Source organism: Erithacus rubecula (assembly GCF_903797595.1).
Source record: "Erithacus rubecula genome assembly, chromosome: 3".
Taxonomy (NCBI): Eukaryota; Metazoa; Chordata; class Aves; order Passeriformes; family Muscicapidae; genus Erithacus; species Erithacus rubecula.
The window spans coordinates 1,290,515-1,303,347 of record NC_136689.1 but is presented as its reverse complement, the minus strand read 5'-3'; the positions used below and the strand labels follow the sequence as shown (position 1 = coordinate 1,303,347).

Here is a 12,833-nt window from a genome sequence, read left to right as displayed (position 1 = left end):
GAGGAAGCTCCATAATTTTCATAATATTTTTATGAAAATCCCTTAATCCTGCAGAGGGAGGAATTCCCCTCACGGATGTCCTTTAATTCCAATATTCCCTTTAAATTCCGTGAGGGGAGAATTCGCTCCTGGAATTCCCTAAATCCCCTTTGCCTTCAATCCCTGCAGCCTCTTTGCTTTATTCCCTCTCTACTCGGCCTTTTTTTTTTTCTTTCTTTTTTTTTTTTTTTTTTTTGGTCCTATTTTTATTCTGCGATTGCTCCAAATCCTTGGGAAAAGCTCTGCGGGAAGGTGGGAGGTGCCAGACCTCGGAACACTCGCACTTTCCCAAATATTTTATTAATTTCTTTCCTTCCACCCTTGAAAATTAATTAATTTTTTTTTTTGGGGGGGGGGGGGGGGGGGGAGGGAGTATCCCACTGAAATTTTCTTTTCCTGCTCTTTCAGCTTTGACAAGACAGAAAAGCATCCAGAGGGTGAATTCCCAGCTGTAAAAATCATGGAAAATCCCATTTATCCCAACACTCCTTCACCATCCCTCAATTTTCCCGTGATTTTCCACATTTTTAAAACCTCAAATCCCATTTTTTAATAGGTTGGGTTGGTTTTTTTTTTATATTTTTTTGGGATAACAGCTGCTCCAAACTTTCTTGGCTCAGCCAGGAATTTTTTTTTATTTTTTGCCTGCATGGACAGAGCAACCTTTGCCTGTTCCACCGCTTTTTTCCGGGATTTTGGGAATTCTGCTGCGGGTGATTTTCCCGGGGGCCACGTGGATTTTATTGACAAAGTTGATTCTTTCACTTATTCGGATTTTTTTCGGGATTATCTCATTCCCAACCATCCCTGCATTTTCTCAGCCAAGTTCACCGAGGATTGGGGCTGCAGGAAAATTTGGGTGACACGGGATGGGAAACCCAATTTGGAGTATCTCCTGCAGAAGTTTGGTAAGTCCTGGGATTATTTTTTTTTTTTTTTTCTGTCTGATTTCAAATTATAAAGATGAAGCTTTTTTAGGATTGAATTTTTGGGATAAAAGCATTTAAAAAAATGAATTTTGTCTATATTAATAAATGGAATTTTTCTCATTATTCACGGTCCGGTTTGCAGATTTCAAGTTCAAATTTATTCCCAAATTTTATTTTTTGTTTACATTTAAATTAACTTAAAATCTTAGATAATTCAATTATTCCAAATCCTAAAGATGCAGTTTTTTAAGATTGAATTTTTGCAATAAAAGCATTAAAAAAACTGAAATTCCAAGATTTTTCCCTATATTAATACATGGAATTTTTCTCATTTATTCACGGTTGGTTTGCAAATTCCATGCTGAAATTTATTCCCAAATTTTATTTCTTGTTTATATTTATATCACTTAAAAATCTTGGATAATTTAATTATTCCAAATCCTAAAGATGCAGTTTTTTAAGATTGAATTTTTGGGATAAAATAACTCAAAAACATGAAATTCCAAGATTTTTGCCTATGTTAATACATGGATTTTTTCTCATTTATTCACGGTTGGTTTGCAAATTCCAAGCTGAAATTTATTCCCAAATTTAATTTCTTGTTTATATTTAAATTAACTTAAAATCTTAGATAATTTGATTATTCCAAATCCTAAATATTTGGAATCCTAAATCAACAAAATATTATTAACTAGTATTATTATATTATTATTAAATAAATATTATTGATAAATAAAATACTAGATCATTTAATTATTCCAAATCCTAAATGAATACATCTTTTTAGGATTGAATTTTCAGGATAAAAACACAAAAAATAAAAAAAAATTTCAATTCTTTGGAGATGAGCTTGAGGGAGGTGATTCCATGAATCCTCCTCATTCCTCCCAAGGAATTGGAAATTCCTGGATGGTTCTTTTGGAATATTTAAAACTCAGAATTCCACATGGATGAGCTTGAGGGGGAGGTGATTCCATGAACCCCCCAATTCCTGAGGAATTTGAAATTCCTGGATTGTGTTTCACTGCAATGATGATTTTTGGGATTGGGATGGTTCTTTTGGAATTCTTCGAAATTCCGCAGGGCTGAACTTGAAGGGGAGGTAATTCCATGAATCCCCCCCCCAATTCCTGAGGAGAATTCCTGAAGGATTTGTGATTCCAGGAGAAGCTGTGGTGCCTGTTGCCAACTGTGATGTCAAGGAATACAATTCCAACCCCAAGGAGCAGCTGCCCTTCAAGGAATTTGTGGGATATTGGCAGGAATACATCAGGAACGGCTATCGCTCCTCCCGAGGCTGCCTCTACCTCAAGGACTGGCACCTGAGCAGGTCAGGGCTCATTCCTAAAGCTCCAGCACTGGGAATGTTCTCCTGGAGAAGGGAAGGATCCAAGGAATCCTCAGAGCCCCTTCCAGGCTCTAAAGGGAGAGCTGGAGAGGGATTTGGGATAAGGCACGGAATGACAGGACACAGGGAATGGTTTTGCACTTAATTAAAGGAATGCCTGGCTGGGATGGAATTCCCAAAGAAGCTGCTCCAGTGCCAGCTTGGAGCAGCTTGGGATGGTGGGAGGTTCTTTAAGATCCCATCCAACCCTAAAAATACCAGGATTCCATGATTTTTGAATAGTTCCAATTGGGGTTTTGTGGCAAAGCAGACGAGCTCAGCAGCAGCACAGAGGAAAAATATTCCAGCATTCCCTGAGGGATCCTGGAGGGATTTCAAAGCCTTGGTCTCCAGCTCCAAAAAAGAGCTCAGAATTCCTCAAATCTCTGATATTGCAGGATGTTGTCATTCCCTCAGCCTAATTCCCAGCTTTTATTCCAAGCACAAAATCCATTTAAACTTAATGTGGGAAGGAATTCCTGGCTGGGAGGGTGGGGAAGGGCTGTGATGGAATTCCCAAAGATTTCTGGCTGCCCCTGGATCCCTGGAAGTGTCCAAGGCCAGGTTGGATCACCCTGGGATAGTGGGAAGTGTCCTTGGCCATGGAATGGGATGATCCTTAAATCCCTCCCCACCCAAATCATTCCATGTTTTCTCCCTATGGAAAATGGGACTGGAACACCTCCTCCAGTCAAATCTAAATTTGGATTGGGATTATTCCATTGATATGTTGGATTTGGGATCCTTTCCAGCTCTGCCTTTCCTTCTCCAGTGGGAAAAGAACCTTGGGAAGGAATTTTCCCTGTGGGAATGGGGAGGGGGTGGGATGGAATTCCCAGAGAAACTGTGACTGCCCTTGAATCCCTGGAAGTGTCCAAGCCCATCTTGAAACAACCTGGGCTACCAAAAAATTGGGATGAGCTGTTCCCAAACCACTGAAATTCCATCCTAAAGGATCCACCTTGCTCTTCCCACTGGATTTGGGGGATATCCCATTTTCCCAAGCTGCTTTTCCAAGTGTTTTTATTTCCCAGAGCTTTCCCAGAGCAGGATGTTTACACCACTCCAGTGTATTTCTCCTCGGATTGGCTCAATGAATATTGGGATGCCGTGGCCGTGGATGATTTCCGGTTTGTCTACATGGGACCCAAGGGATCCTGGTAAGCTTCTCACCCCCCAAAATTCCTTCTTTTCCAGCTGACTATCACAGGAAATGATCCTGTTATCCCTCAGGATAACCAGGCAAGTCTCCCAGTGTCCTGGGTGGCTCTGGATGGGAGGGAACCCAAACTGTGCCAAGAAAAAAAAAATTATCTGGGAAATGAGAGGAGAAATTCCTTTGGGAATGTGCAGGAGCTTGGAATGGCAGTAATGGGGTAACTCCAGTGTGTTCCAGGGGAAAATTCCAGCCCAGTGTTGGTTATAAAGTTGGATTTGGGATATTTTTATCAGAATTCCCTACCCTCAAGGAAGCACAGAGGATATAAAACACTTCATTATCCAGACAGAATTCCATGAGGAATTTTGGGATACAGTGGCTCTTTAATGACTCAAACTCCATAATCCAAGCAAAATTCCATGAGGAGAAGGATGGGTGGGATCAGGATGGATATCCTGGCTTTTCAACAGATAAACTTCCATAAGCCAACCAAAATCCCATAAGGAATTTTGGGAGCAGTATCCATATAATGGCCTTTTAATCTCCAAAACTCCATCATCCAGTCAAAATTCCATGAGGAATTTCAGGATTGGTGTGGATACAGAGACCTTTTAATAGTCAAAAGTTAATAATGCAACCAAAATTCCATGAGGAATTTTGGATTGGTATCATATAATGGCTTTTTAATAGCCAAAATTCCATAATCCAACCAAAATTCCATGAGGAATTTTGGATTGGTATCATATAATGACTTTTTAATAGCCAAAACTTGATAATCCAGCCAAAATTCCATGGGATCTGTATCCAGTTAACAGCCAAAACATAATCCAAGCAAAATTCTATGAGGAATTTTGGAATCAGTACCCATTTAATTGCCAGAAGTCTTTAACCAAAATTCCATGAGAAATTTTGGGAGCAGTATCCAGTTAATAGCCAAAACTTCATAATCCAACCAAAATTCCAGAATTTCAGGATTGGGACGGATACAGTGACTTTAAATAGCCAAAACTCCATCATCCAACCAAAATTCCATGAGAAATTTTGGGATCAGCACCTCATCTCTTCAACAACTATTAATCCCTACTGGAATTTTTTTGGGATTGATTCCTGCCCATCCCTGATTTTTCCCAGGACTCCGTTCCACGCCGACGTCTTCCGCTCTTACAGCTGGTCGGCCAACGTCTGTGGCAGGAAGAAATGGCTCCTGTATCCTGCAGGACAGGAGGAATTCCTCAAGGATTGCCATGGGAATCTCCCCTTTGATGTGACAGCTCCAGATCTTCAGGATAAGAGGATTTATCCACGTTACAGCCAGAGCCAACCCCCTCTGGAAATTATCCAGGAAGCTGGAGAGATCGTCTTCATTCCCAGTGGATGGCACCACCAGGTTTATAACCTGGTGAGGGAATGGATCCCTCTTGGATCATCACCAAAGGGGATCCCAAAGGTTTTGTTGGGATGGAAATCTGGATTTTGGGGATTGGGATTTCAGCTGTTCTCCTGGGTGATGTTGGGAAAGAATGGAGGCCTTGGAATGGTCTTTGAAGAGACCCTGGAAGTGCCCAAGGATGAGGCTTGGAGCACCCTGGGATAGTGGGAATGGGATGAAAGTCCTTTCTAGGAATTCCATGGCATAGAATTAGGGTGAAGAGGAGGAAGATCCCAGGAAAAAAAAGAAGAGAAAAGGATGGAATTCCAGCTTGGAGCACCCTGGGATAGTGGGAATGGGATGATCATGAAAGTCCTTTCTAGGAATTCCATGGCATAGAATTAGGGTGAAGAGGAGAAAGATCCCATGAAAAAAAGAAGAGAAAAGGATGGAAATCCTTCCCAGGAAGGAGGAATTCCAGCTTGGAGCACCCTGGGATAGTGGGAAGTGTCCCTGCCCATGGAATGGGATGATCCCTAAGATCCCTTCCACCCCAAACCATTCTGGAATTCTGGGATGCTAAAACCATCAAAAGCTCCTTGGGGCACTGGAATTTCAGAGTGCTCCATGGAAAAAGCTGCCTGCATCCCCTTTTCCTGCTCTTTTGTCAGGAATGGGATCCTGGATGAGCCAGACCCAGGGTGGGATTGTTAATCCTGGGAATTTGAACTGAATCATGGCCAATTAACAATGATTCCATAGCATTCCATTCCAAAATTCCTGTCACCTTCTCCCACCTTCTGGATTTTGGGAATGAGGGGTATTTTGTGTTGTTCAGACATGGAAAAAGGAATTTTCCAGGATTTTGATGCCAGGGAAGCATTTCCTTTCTCAGGAATCAGATTTTTGGAGCAGCAAATTCCACATTATCTTTCCCAATAACTTAATTAGTGACTAATCATTTATTATCCATGGATTATCCCAAATTTTTCCCTCAGGAAGACACCATTTCCATCAACCACAGCTGGGTCAGCAGCAGCATTTTGGGAATTTGGGACATTTTGAGTTTCTAAAGAAAAAAACTTCCAGGATTTTGATGCCAGGGAAGCATTTCCCTTCTCAGGAATGGGATTTTTGAAACAACAAATTCCATAATATTATTCCTAAAAATTATTTAATGACTAATCATTAATTATCCCTGGATTATCCCAAATTTTTCCCTCGGAAAGACACCATTTCCATCAACCACAACTGGCTCAACAGCAGCATTTTAGGAATTTGGGACATTTTGGGTTGCTTGGGGATCTGATTATTGGAGCGACAAATTCCATATTATCATTCCTAATAACTTAATTAATGACTAATCATTAATTATCCATGGATTATCCCAAATTTTTCCCTCAGAAAGACACCATTTCCATCAACCACAGCTGAGTCGACAGCAGCATTTTGGGAATTTGGGACATTTTGGGTTGTTCAGGAGTCGTATTTTTTTGGAACAAATTCCATATTATCATTCCTAATAACTTAATTAGTGACTAATCATTAATTATCTGTGGGTTATCCCAAATTTTTCCCTCAGGAAGACACCATTTCCATCAGCCACAGCTGGGTCAGCAGCAGCATTTTGGGAATTTGGGACATTTTAGGTTGTTCGGGGATCTGATTATTGGAGCGACAAATTCCATAGTATCATTCCTAGTAACTTAATTAGTGACTAATCATTAATTATCCCTGGATTATCCCAATTTCTTCCCTCAGGAAGACACCATTTCCATCAACCACAACTGGGTCAATGGCTGCAACGTGGCCGTCATGTGGAGCTTCCTGCAGGATGAGCTGGCGGCCGTCCAGCGGGAAATCAGCCAATGGAAAGAACCCATGGAGGACTGGCACCTCCAATGCCAGGTACAGCCCAATCCCAGGTCATCCAGGAATTCTGGGAGTGTTGGAGATGAAGATTTTCATGGCAGAATTGCTGTGGTTGGAGTTGGGGACAGCTTTGTTTTGTTGGGAAATATTCCTGATTAAAGTTTGGCAATGTTCCCAATTCCCGATAAAAGTTTGGGAATGTTTCCCCATAAAAGTTTGGGAATTGCTCTGGTGGTTTTTGGCTGTGTCCAGATTGGAATGTTAGTTGGAAAGCTGGAAAATTTCAGGATCAAGAGAGCTGGGGATGTTCACCTGGAGAAGGGAAAATTCCAGGGTGACACCTCAGAGCCACTTCCAGAGCCTAAAGAAGCTCCAGGAAAGCTGGAGAGGGATTTGGGATAAGGCATGGAATGACAGGACACAAGGAATGGCTTCCCACTTAATTTAGGAAGGAATTCCTGGCTGGGATGGAATTCCCAGACAAGCTGTGGCTGCCCTATTCCTGGAGCTGGGAAAGAACCCAAAACTCCACAATCCAACCAAAATTCCATGAGGAAGAGGATGGGTGGGATTCTTTCCAAAATCTTCTGGATGAGATAAATTCCAAGTTTATTTCTGGAAGCTGTTCCCTCTGTTTGGGTTGATTTCCTTCCAAAAATTAATTAACATTTGGCAAAATTCCAACAATATTCGGGAAAAACAGCCCTTTGGATCCAGAGGCAATAAACAGAATTATTTACAATCCCAGAGAATTCATAACTTCATAAAATCAATTTGAGGGAATTTTTCCTTGCTGTCATTCCAATTCCATTTTCTCCCCTTTAGCTGATCATGAAATCCTGCACGGGCATCGACTACAAGGAATTCTACAACTTCCTCAAAGTCATCGCCGAAAATCGCATTTCCATCTTGGAGAAGGGCCTGGATGAGGAATCCTCCTCCCAGAACAATTCCAAAGCTGCCATTTCCACCCTGGGAATGCTGCACGCTGTCTTTGACCTGAAGAGGACGGTGAAAGTGCTGAGCTCGTTAAGAGCTAACGAGGATTTCCGCAAGCTGGACCTGACTTCCCTCTCCCCTTCTCCAGAGGCTCTGCTCCAGCACCTGGAATCAGCCATTGACACAGCCCTGCTCTGAATTCCTGCTTTTCCAAGCTTTTTTCCAGAGGTTTTGGAGGAAACTGACTTGGACAAGAGCTTTACTCCAGCAGGAGAGGGAGATTCCCAAAGTTCTGAGCGGATCGGAGGAGTTAAAGAATCCCAGCCAAAGGAAAATCCCAAATTTCCTTAGGATTCTGAGCATCACTCAGGGAAAGAATTCCCTATGGATCAAGTCTGGAAGTGGAATGAAGCAAATTTCCTGTGCTTAAGCTCAGCTTTGTTAAACCTCTTCCAGGTGCAGCTCAACTTTTCCGCTCTTTTTTTAGAGAATTCCAGTTGGTGAATTCCATGGAAGCCTGAGCTGGAGCCAGCACCTGGAATCAGCCATTGACACAGCCCTGCTCTGAATTCCTGCTTTTCCAAGCTTTTTTCCAGAGGTTTTGGAGGAAACTGACTTGGACAAAAGCTTTACTCCAGCAGGAGGAAGAAGAATATTTGGGAAGGAGGGAGAACATTCCCAAAGTTCTGAGCAGTTTGGAAGAATTAAAGAATCCCAGCCAAAGGAAAATCCCAAATTTCCTTAGGATTCTGAGCATCACTCAGGGAAAGAATTCCCTATGGATCAAGTCTGGAAGTGGAATGAAGCAAATTCCCTGTGCTTAAGCTCAGCTTTGTTAAACCTATGCTGTTCCAGGTGCAGCTCAGCTTTTCTATCCTTTTTTAGAGAATTCCAGTTGGTGAATTCCATGGAATTCCTGGAGCTGGAGCCCTGGATTTGGGAATATTAATTCCATGTCTTCCAAAGCAGGATTTCCAAAGTTGAGAAGCTCAGGATCATTTCATTAAATCAACTCTGAGCCTTGACTCATCCCAATAAAAAGCAGGAATGGGAATGTGCTCTCACATTTCCATGTTCCATCCCAAGGTCCAACATTCCCTCCAGGAAAAATTGAATCCAGGATTCCCTGCATGTTTCCACAGCACAATTCCCACCCAGAATGTCACCAAATATTCCCATCTCCCTCCTGCTTTTCCTTGGAAAAAAACAAAAAAAAAAAACCAAAACCAAACCTGGAAGCACAAATGGCTGCACACTGTTACCTTCAGGCCTCACTTGAATTCTTCCTGAAATAAAAGCCAAGAAAAAACTTGGAATTTCAGGAAGTTTTAAGAAACTGAAAATTCACTTTGTTTTCCAGAGAATTCCTTGGAATTTTTACCCCACCCCCCCTTGTACTTTGCATGTCCTTTTCCTAGAGGAAATTTGCATTTTTTTTTCTTCATTTCTGAAAATATCAAGGAGCTGCTTTTCCTGTATTTAGAAAATTCCCAGATTCCTGAAGACAGCAAAGATTGGAATAAAGAGTGCATGGAGCCTGGAATCTTCAAAAGTCCAAGAGTTTTATTTAAATAAAAATTCCTGGCAAACTTCCCATGGAATTCTTTCATTAATATATTAATTATTGTAATTAATCTGTTATTTATTAAAAGATAAAATTTGGGAAAAATAGGAGGAAAAAGCCCTGGGGAGGTTTTGTTTTCTGGGATTAAAAAAAAAAAAATTCCTGGGAAAAACAATTCCTGAGAAAAATGAAAAAAAAAATCCCAAGGGAAATAGAACTAAAATCCCATTTTTTTGAAAGATTTGGACTTCAAATATTTCATTCCCCAAAATATCAAGGATCTACTTTTTCTTTATTTAGAAAATTCCCAATTTCCTGAAAACTAAAACATGGGAATAAGGAGCAGATGGAGCCTGGAATTTCTTCAAAATTCCCAAGAGTTTTATTTAAATAAAAATTCCTGGCAAACTTCCCATGGGATTCTCTCATTAATATATTAATATATTAATTAATGTGATTAATTTGTTATATATTAAAGGATAAAATTTGGGGAAAATGGGGGGAGAAAACCTAGAGGGTTTTTGTTTTCTGGGAGTCACCTGGATAAGGAAAAAAATTCCTGAGAAAAATGAAAAAAAAAAAAAGATAAAAATCCCATTCTTTGAAAGCTTTGGACTTCCAGTTTTTCCATCCCCAAAAATTTTAAGGATTCACTTCCCTTAATTTTAAAAATGAGGAAAACCTGGAAAAAGCAGCAGGAAAAAGCCTGAGAAGTTTTGTTTTCCTGGATAGGGAAAAAAATCCCAAGGAAAAATTTTAAAATGGGATAAAAACTGTTCAAAAATCAGATTTTTTGGGGCTATGACTAAAAAATTTTGGAATGTTGGGGAACAGCATCCCAAATATCCATTGGGAATATCCCAAAGATTCTTATTCCAAAGGGAAATTCCAGCTCAGGGCACAAATCCAACTGGGATTGGAGTTTCTATTTCATGTTTTCTGTTTGTTTTCCCAGAATTTCCCAAAATCCAGGAGAAATCTGAGCTTTTTCCAAACCCCTGGAATTCCAAAGCAGTGCAGGATCAACTCTGAGTCTCCCAAGGAGAAATAAAAATCTTGGAGCATTGGGAAAAAAAATCAGGAAATTTGGGAATAGCAGCTTCCAAATGCAATGGGGAAAATCCTGAGTTGGAAAAAGGGAAAAATCTCTCATTCCAAGAATTTTGAGGAGCTCTGGGATAAATTCTCCATCCCATTGCAAAAAAATCCCATCCAAAATTGATGTTTCCCAAAAAATTCTTTTTTATGGGAATTCTCCAGTGCAAAAAAAAAACTCATCCAGAGTAGGAAAAGGAATTTTTTTTTTTCCTTTTCCTGGGAATTTTTGTGGGAAAAGGAGATAAAACTCTAAAAAAAAATCTAAAAAAAAACCAAACAAAAACATTCTCTGCTTGGAAAACCAAATTTCCAAGAGATTGGAGATAGAAATTCCAGCCTTTCCAGTGTGTTTGGGATCAGCTGGGGAGGAATTCTTCCCTTTAAAGGCAGCCAGGGATACAATTCCCATTTTTTTTTCCAGCTGGATTTGGTGCAGAAAATTTGGGAAAAGGAGAATTTTCCCCTCTGGATCAGGAGCTGGGGGAGTTTTCCTTTGGATGCAGCCGGATCCTCTGGATGTGTTCATAGCAGGACTGGGGAGGAAACAGAGCAAAAAAAATTAGGGAAAAATTTGGGAATTCTGGGATCAAATCCAAATTCCTGCAGCCAGAGAATCCCTGCTGATCCCAACCATAATTCCAACAGAATTTAATCGGTCAGAAATCAAGAATAAAGATTTTTTTTTTCCCAGCTTGGCAAGGGAATAAATTCCCAAAAATTCCACTCTGGAAAAGTTGGAATTTTGCTGCTCAGGCTGTGCTGGAATTCCTGGAAAAGCTTCTCTTACCTCCAGTGCTGTCAGCAGGAAATCCAACATTCCACCCTGGTTGGTGGGATCCATCAAATCCCGGATCAGATGGATTTCAGCTCCCAGGTGTTGGATCCTAGGGAAAAACCCAATCCCAAAATCTGGGAAAAATCTCTGGGGCATGTGGAGGGGGGGAATTTTGGAGAGGAGGGAAATTCTGGAATTTCAGAGTTGATTCCTGGTACATCCTGATGTGCTGGAGGTGAACCTGGGATCTCAGAATTCCAGAATCTCAGAATTCCAGAGGGTTTGAGGCTGGAAAGCTCCTTCAGGATGATCCATGGGCAGGGATCTCCCATTATCCCAATTTTTTCCAAGCAATTCCAACCAGGAATGCTTCAGGGATGGAGCAGCCACAATTTGGGATGCTCCATCCCAAGGAAATTCCAATTTCTAGATGGAATTTTGGATTCCTCATCTCCCATCTGAATCCCAGTCCCTGCTGAGAATGGGAAATTCCTGTAGGAATCCTGGAATTCCAGAATCCCAGAGTGGATGGGGTTGGAAAGGTCCTTCAAGATGATCCATGGGCAGGGACCTGCCACTATCCCAATTTTCTCTGGGATAATAGATGGACACTCCAGAATTCTGGGATAAAAGGAATCCCATTTTCCATGAAATATCCTCTGGGATAAGACACAGACACTCTGGAATTCCAGGATAAAATAAATCCCATTTTCCATGAAATATCCTTTAGGATAAGACACAGACACTGTGGGATAAAAGGAATCCCATTTTCCATGAAATATCCTCTGGGAATTCTGGGATAAAAGGACACTATGGAATTCTGGGATAAAAGGAATCCCATTTCCCATGAAATATTCTCTGGGATAAGACACAGACACTCTGGAATTCTGGGATAAAATAAATCCCATTTTCCATGAAACATCCTCTGGAATAAGACACAGACACTCTGGAATTCCAGGATAAAAGGAATCTGATTTTCCATGAAATATCCTTTAGGATAAGACACAGACACTCTGGAATTCTGGGATAAAAGGAATCCCATTTTTCATGAAATATCCTCTGTGAATTCTGGGATAAAAGGAATCTGATTTTCCATGAAATATCCTCTGAAATAAGACACAGACACTCTGGGCTAAAAGGAATCCCATTTTCCATGAAATATTCTCTGGGATAAGACACAGACACTCTGGAATTCCAGGATAAAATAAATCCCATTTTCCATGAAATATCCTTTAGGATAAGACACAGACACTCTGGAATTCTGGGATAAAAGGAATCTGATTTTCCATTAAATATCCTCTGGGATAACTGTGGAATTGTGGGATAAAATAAATCCCATTTTCCATGAAACATCCTTTAGGATAAAACATGCACACTCCAAAATTCCATTACCACTTTACATCCCAAAAACCCAACCACACTTCTGGATTAAAATAACCACATCCAACCTCAAATCCCAAAGATTTTCATTGGAATTTTCCCACTTGGAAATATTCCAGAGGGAAAAAAAATTCCACTCACTTGGCTCTGGACACGACAAACATGAGGAGGGGCAGGAGATCATCCATGGGCAGCCGGAATTCCTTCTCCAGCAGCCGGGACACCGTGTGCTCCAGCTCCTCGTAGGTTTTCCTGAGGATTTCCAGCTTTTCCCTGGGATCCACTGTGGTGCTGTTGGGATAAAAGAGTCATGGGAAAGTGG

At 40.9% G+C, this 12,833-nt stretch overlaps 2 protein-coding genes across 4 annotated transcripts in view; one reads left to right on the top strand and one right to left on the bottom strand.

Annotated features, from left to right (window-relative positions):
* Positions 1-444: 444 nt before the first annotated feature.
* On the top strand, positions 445-9,288 carry JMJD4 (jumonji domain containing 4). Of its 2 annotated transcripts, none has more exons than XM_079300512.1 (6): positions 445-947; positions 2,133-2,298; positions 3,390-3,515; positions 4,646-4,913; positions 6,645-6,791; positions 7,581-9,288. In XM_079300512.1, exons 1-6 carry the CDS (start codon positions 689-691, stop codon positions 7,890-7,892), a joined length of 1,278 nt encoding a protein of 425 aa, XP_079156638.1. In that variant the 5' UTR covers positions 445-688; the 3' UTR covers positions 7,893-9,288. The 2 variants fall into 2 exon arrangements, with proteins under 2 accessions (XP_079156638.1, XP_079156639.1); XM_079300513.1 differs by having other exon boundaries at positions 566-947; positions 4,682-4,913.
* Positions 9,289-10,646: 1,358 nt separating this feature from the next.
* The window catches only part of ALS2CL (ALS2 C-terminal like), a 42,049-nt gene continuing 39,862 nt past the window's right edge, over positions 10,647-12,833 (bottom strand). For both annotated transcript variants that reach the window (XM_079300493.1, XM_079300494.1), the window contains exons 24-26: positions 12,653-12,802; positions 11,144-11,240; positions 10,647-10,889 (exon numbers count right to left, since the gene is read on the bottom strand). In XM_079300493.1, coding sequence (XP_079156619.1) covers positions 10,827-10,889; positions 11,144-11,240; positions 12,653-12,802 — 310 coding nt within the window. In that variant the 3' untranslated portion in view covers positions 10,647-10,826. The remainder of the gene's footprint in view (positions 10,890-11,143; positions 11,241-12,652; positions 12,803-12,833) is intronic.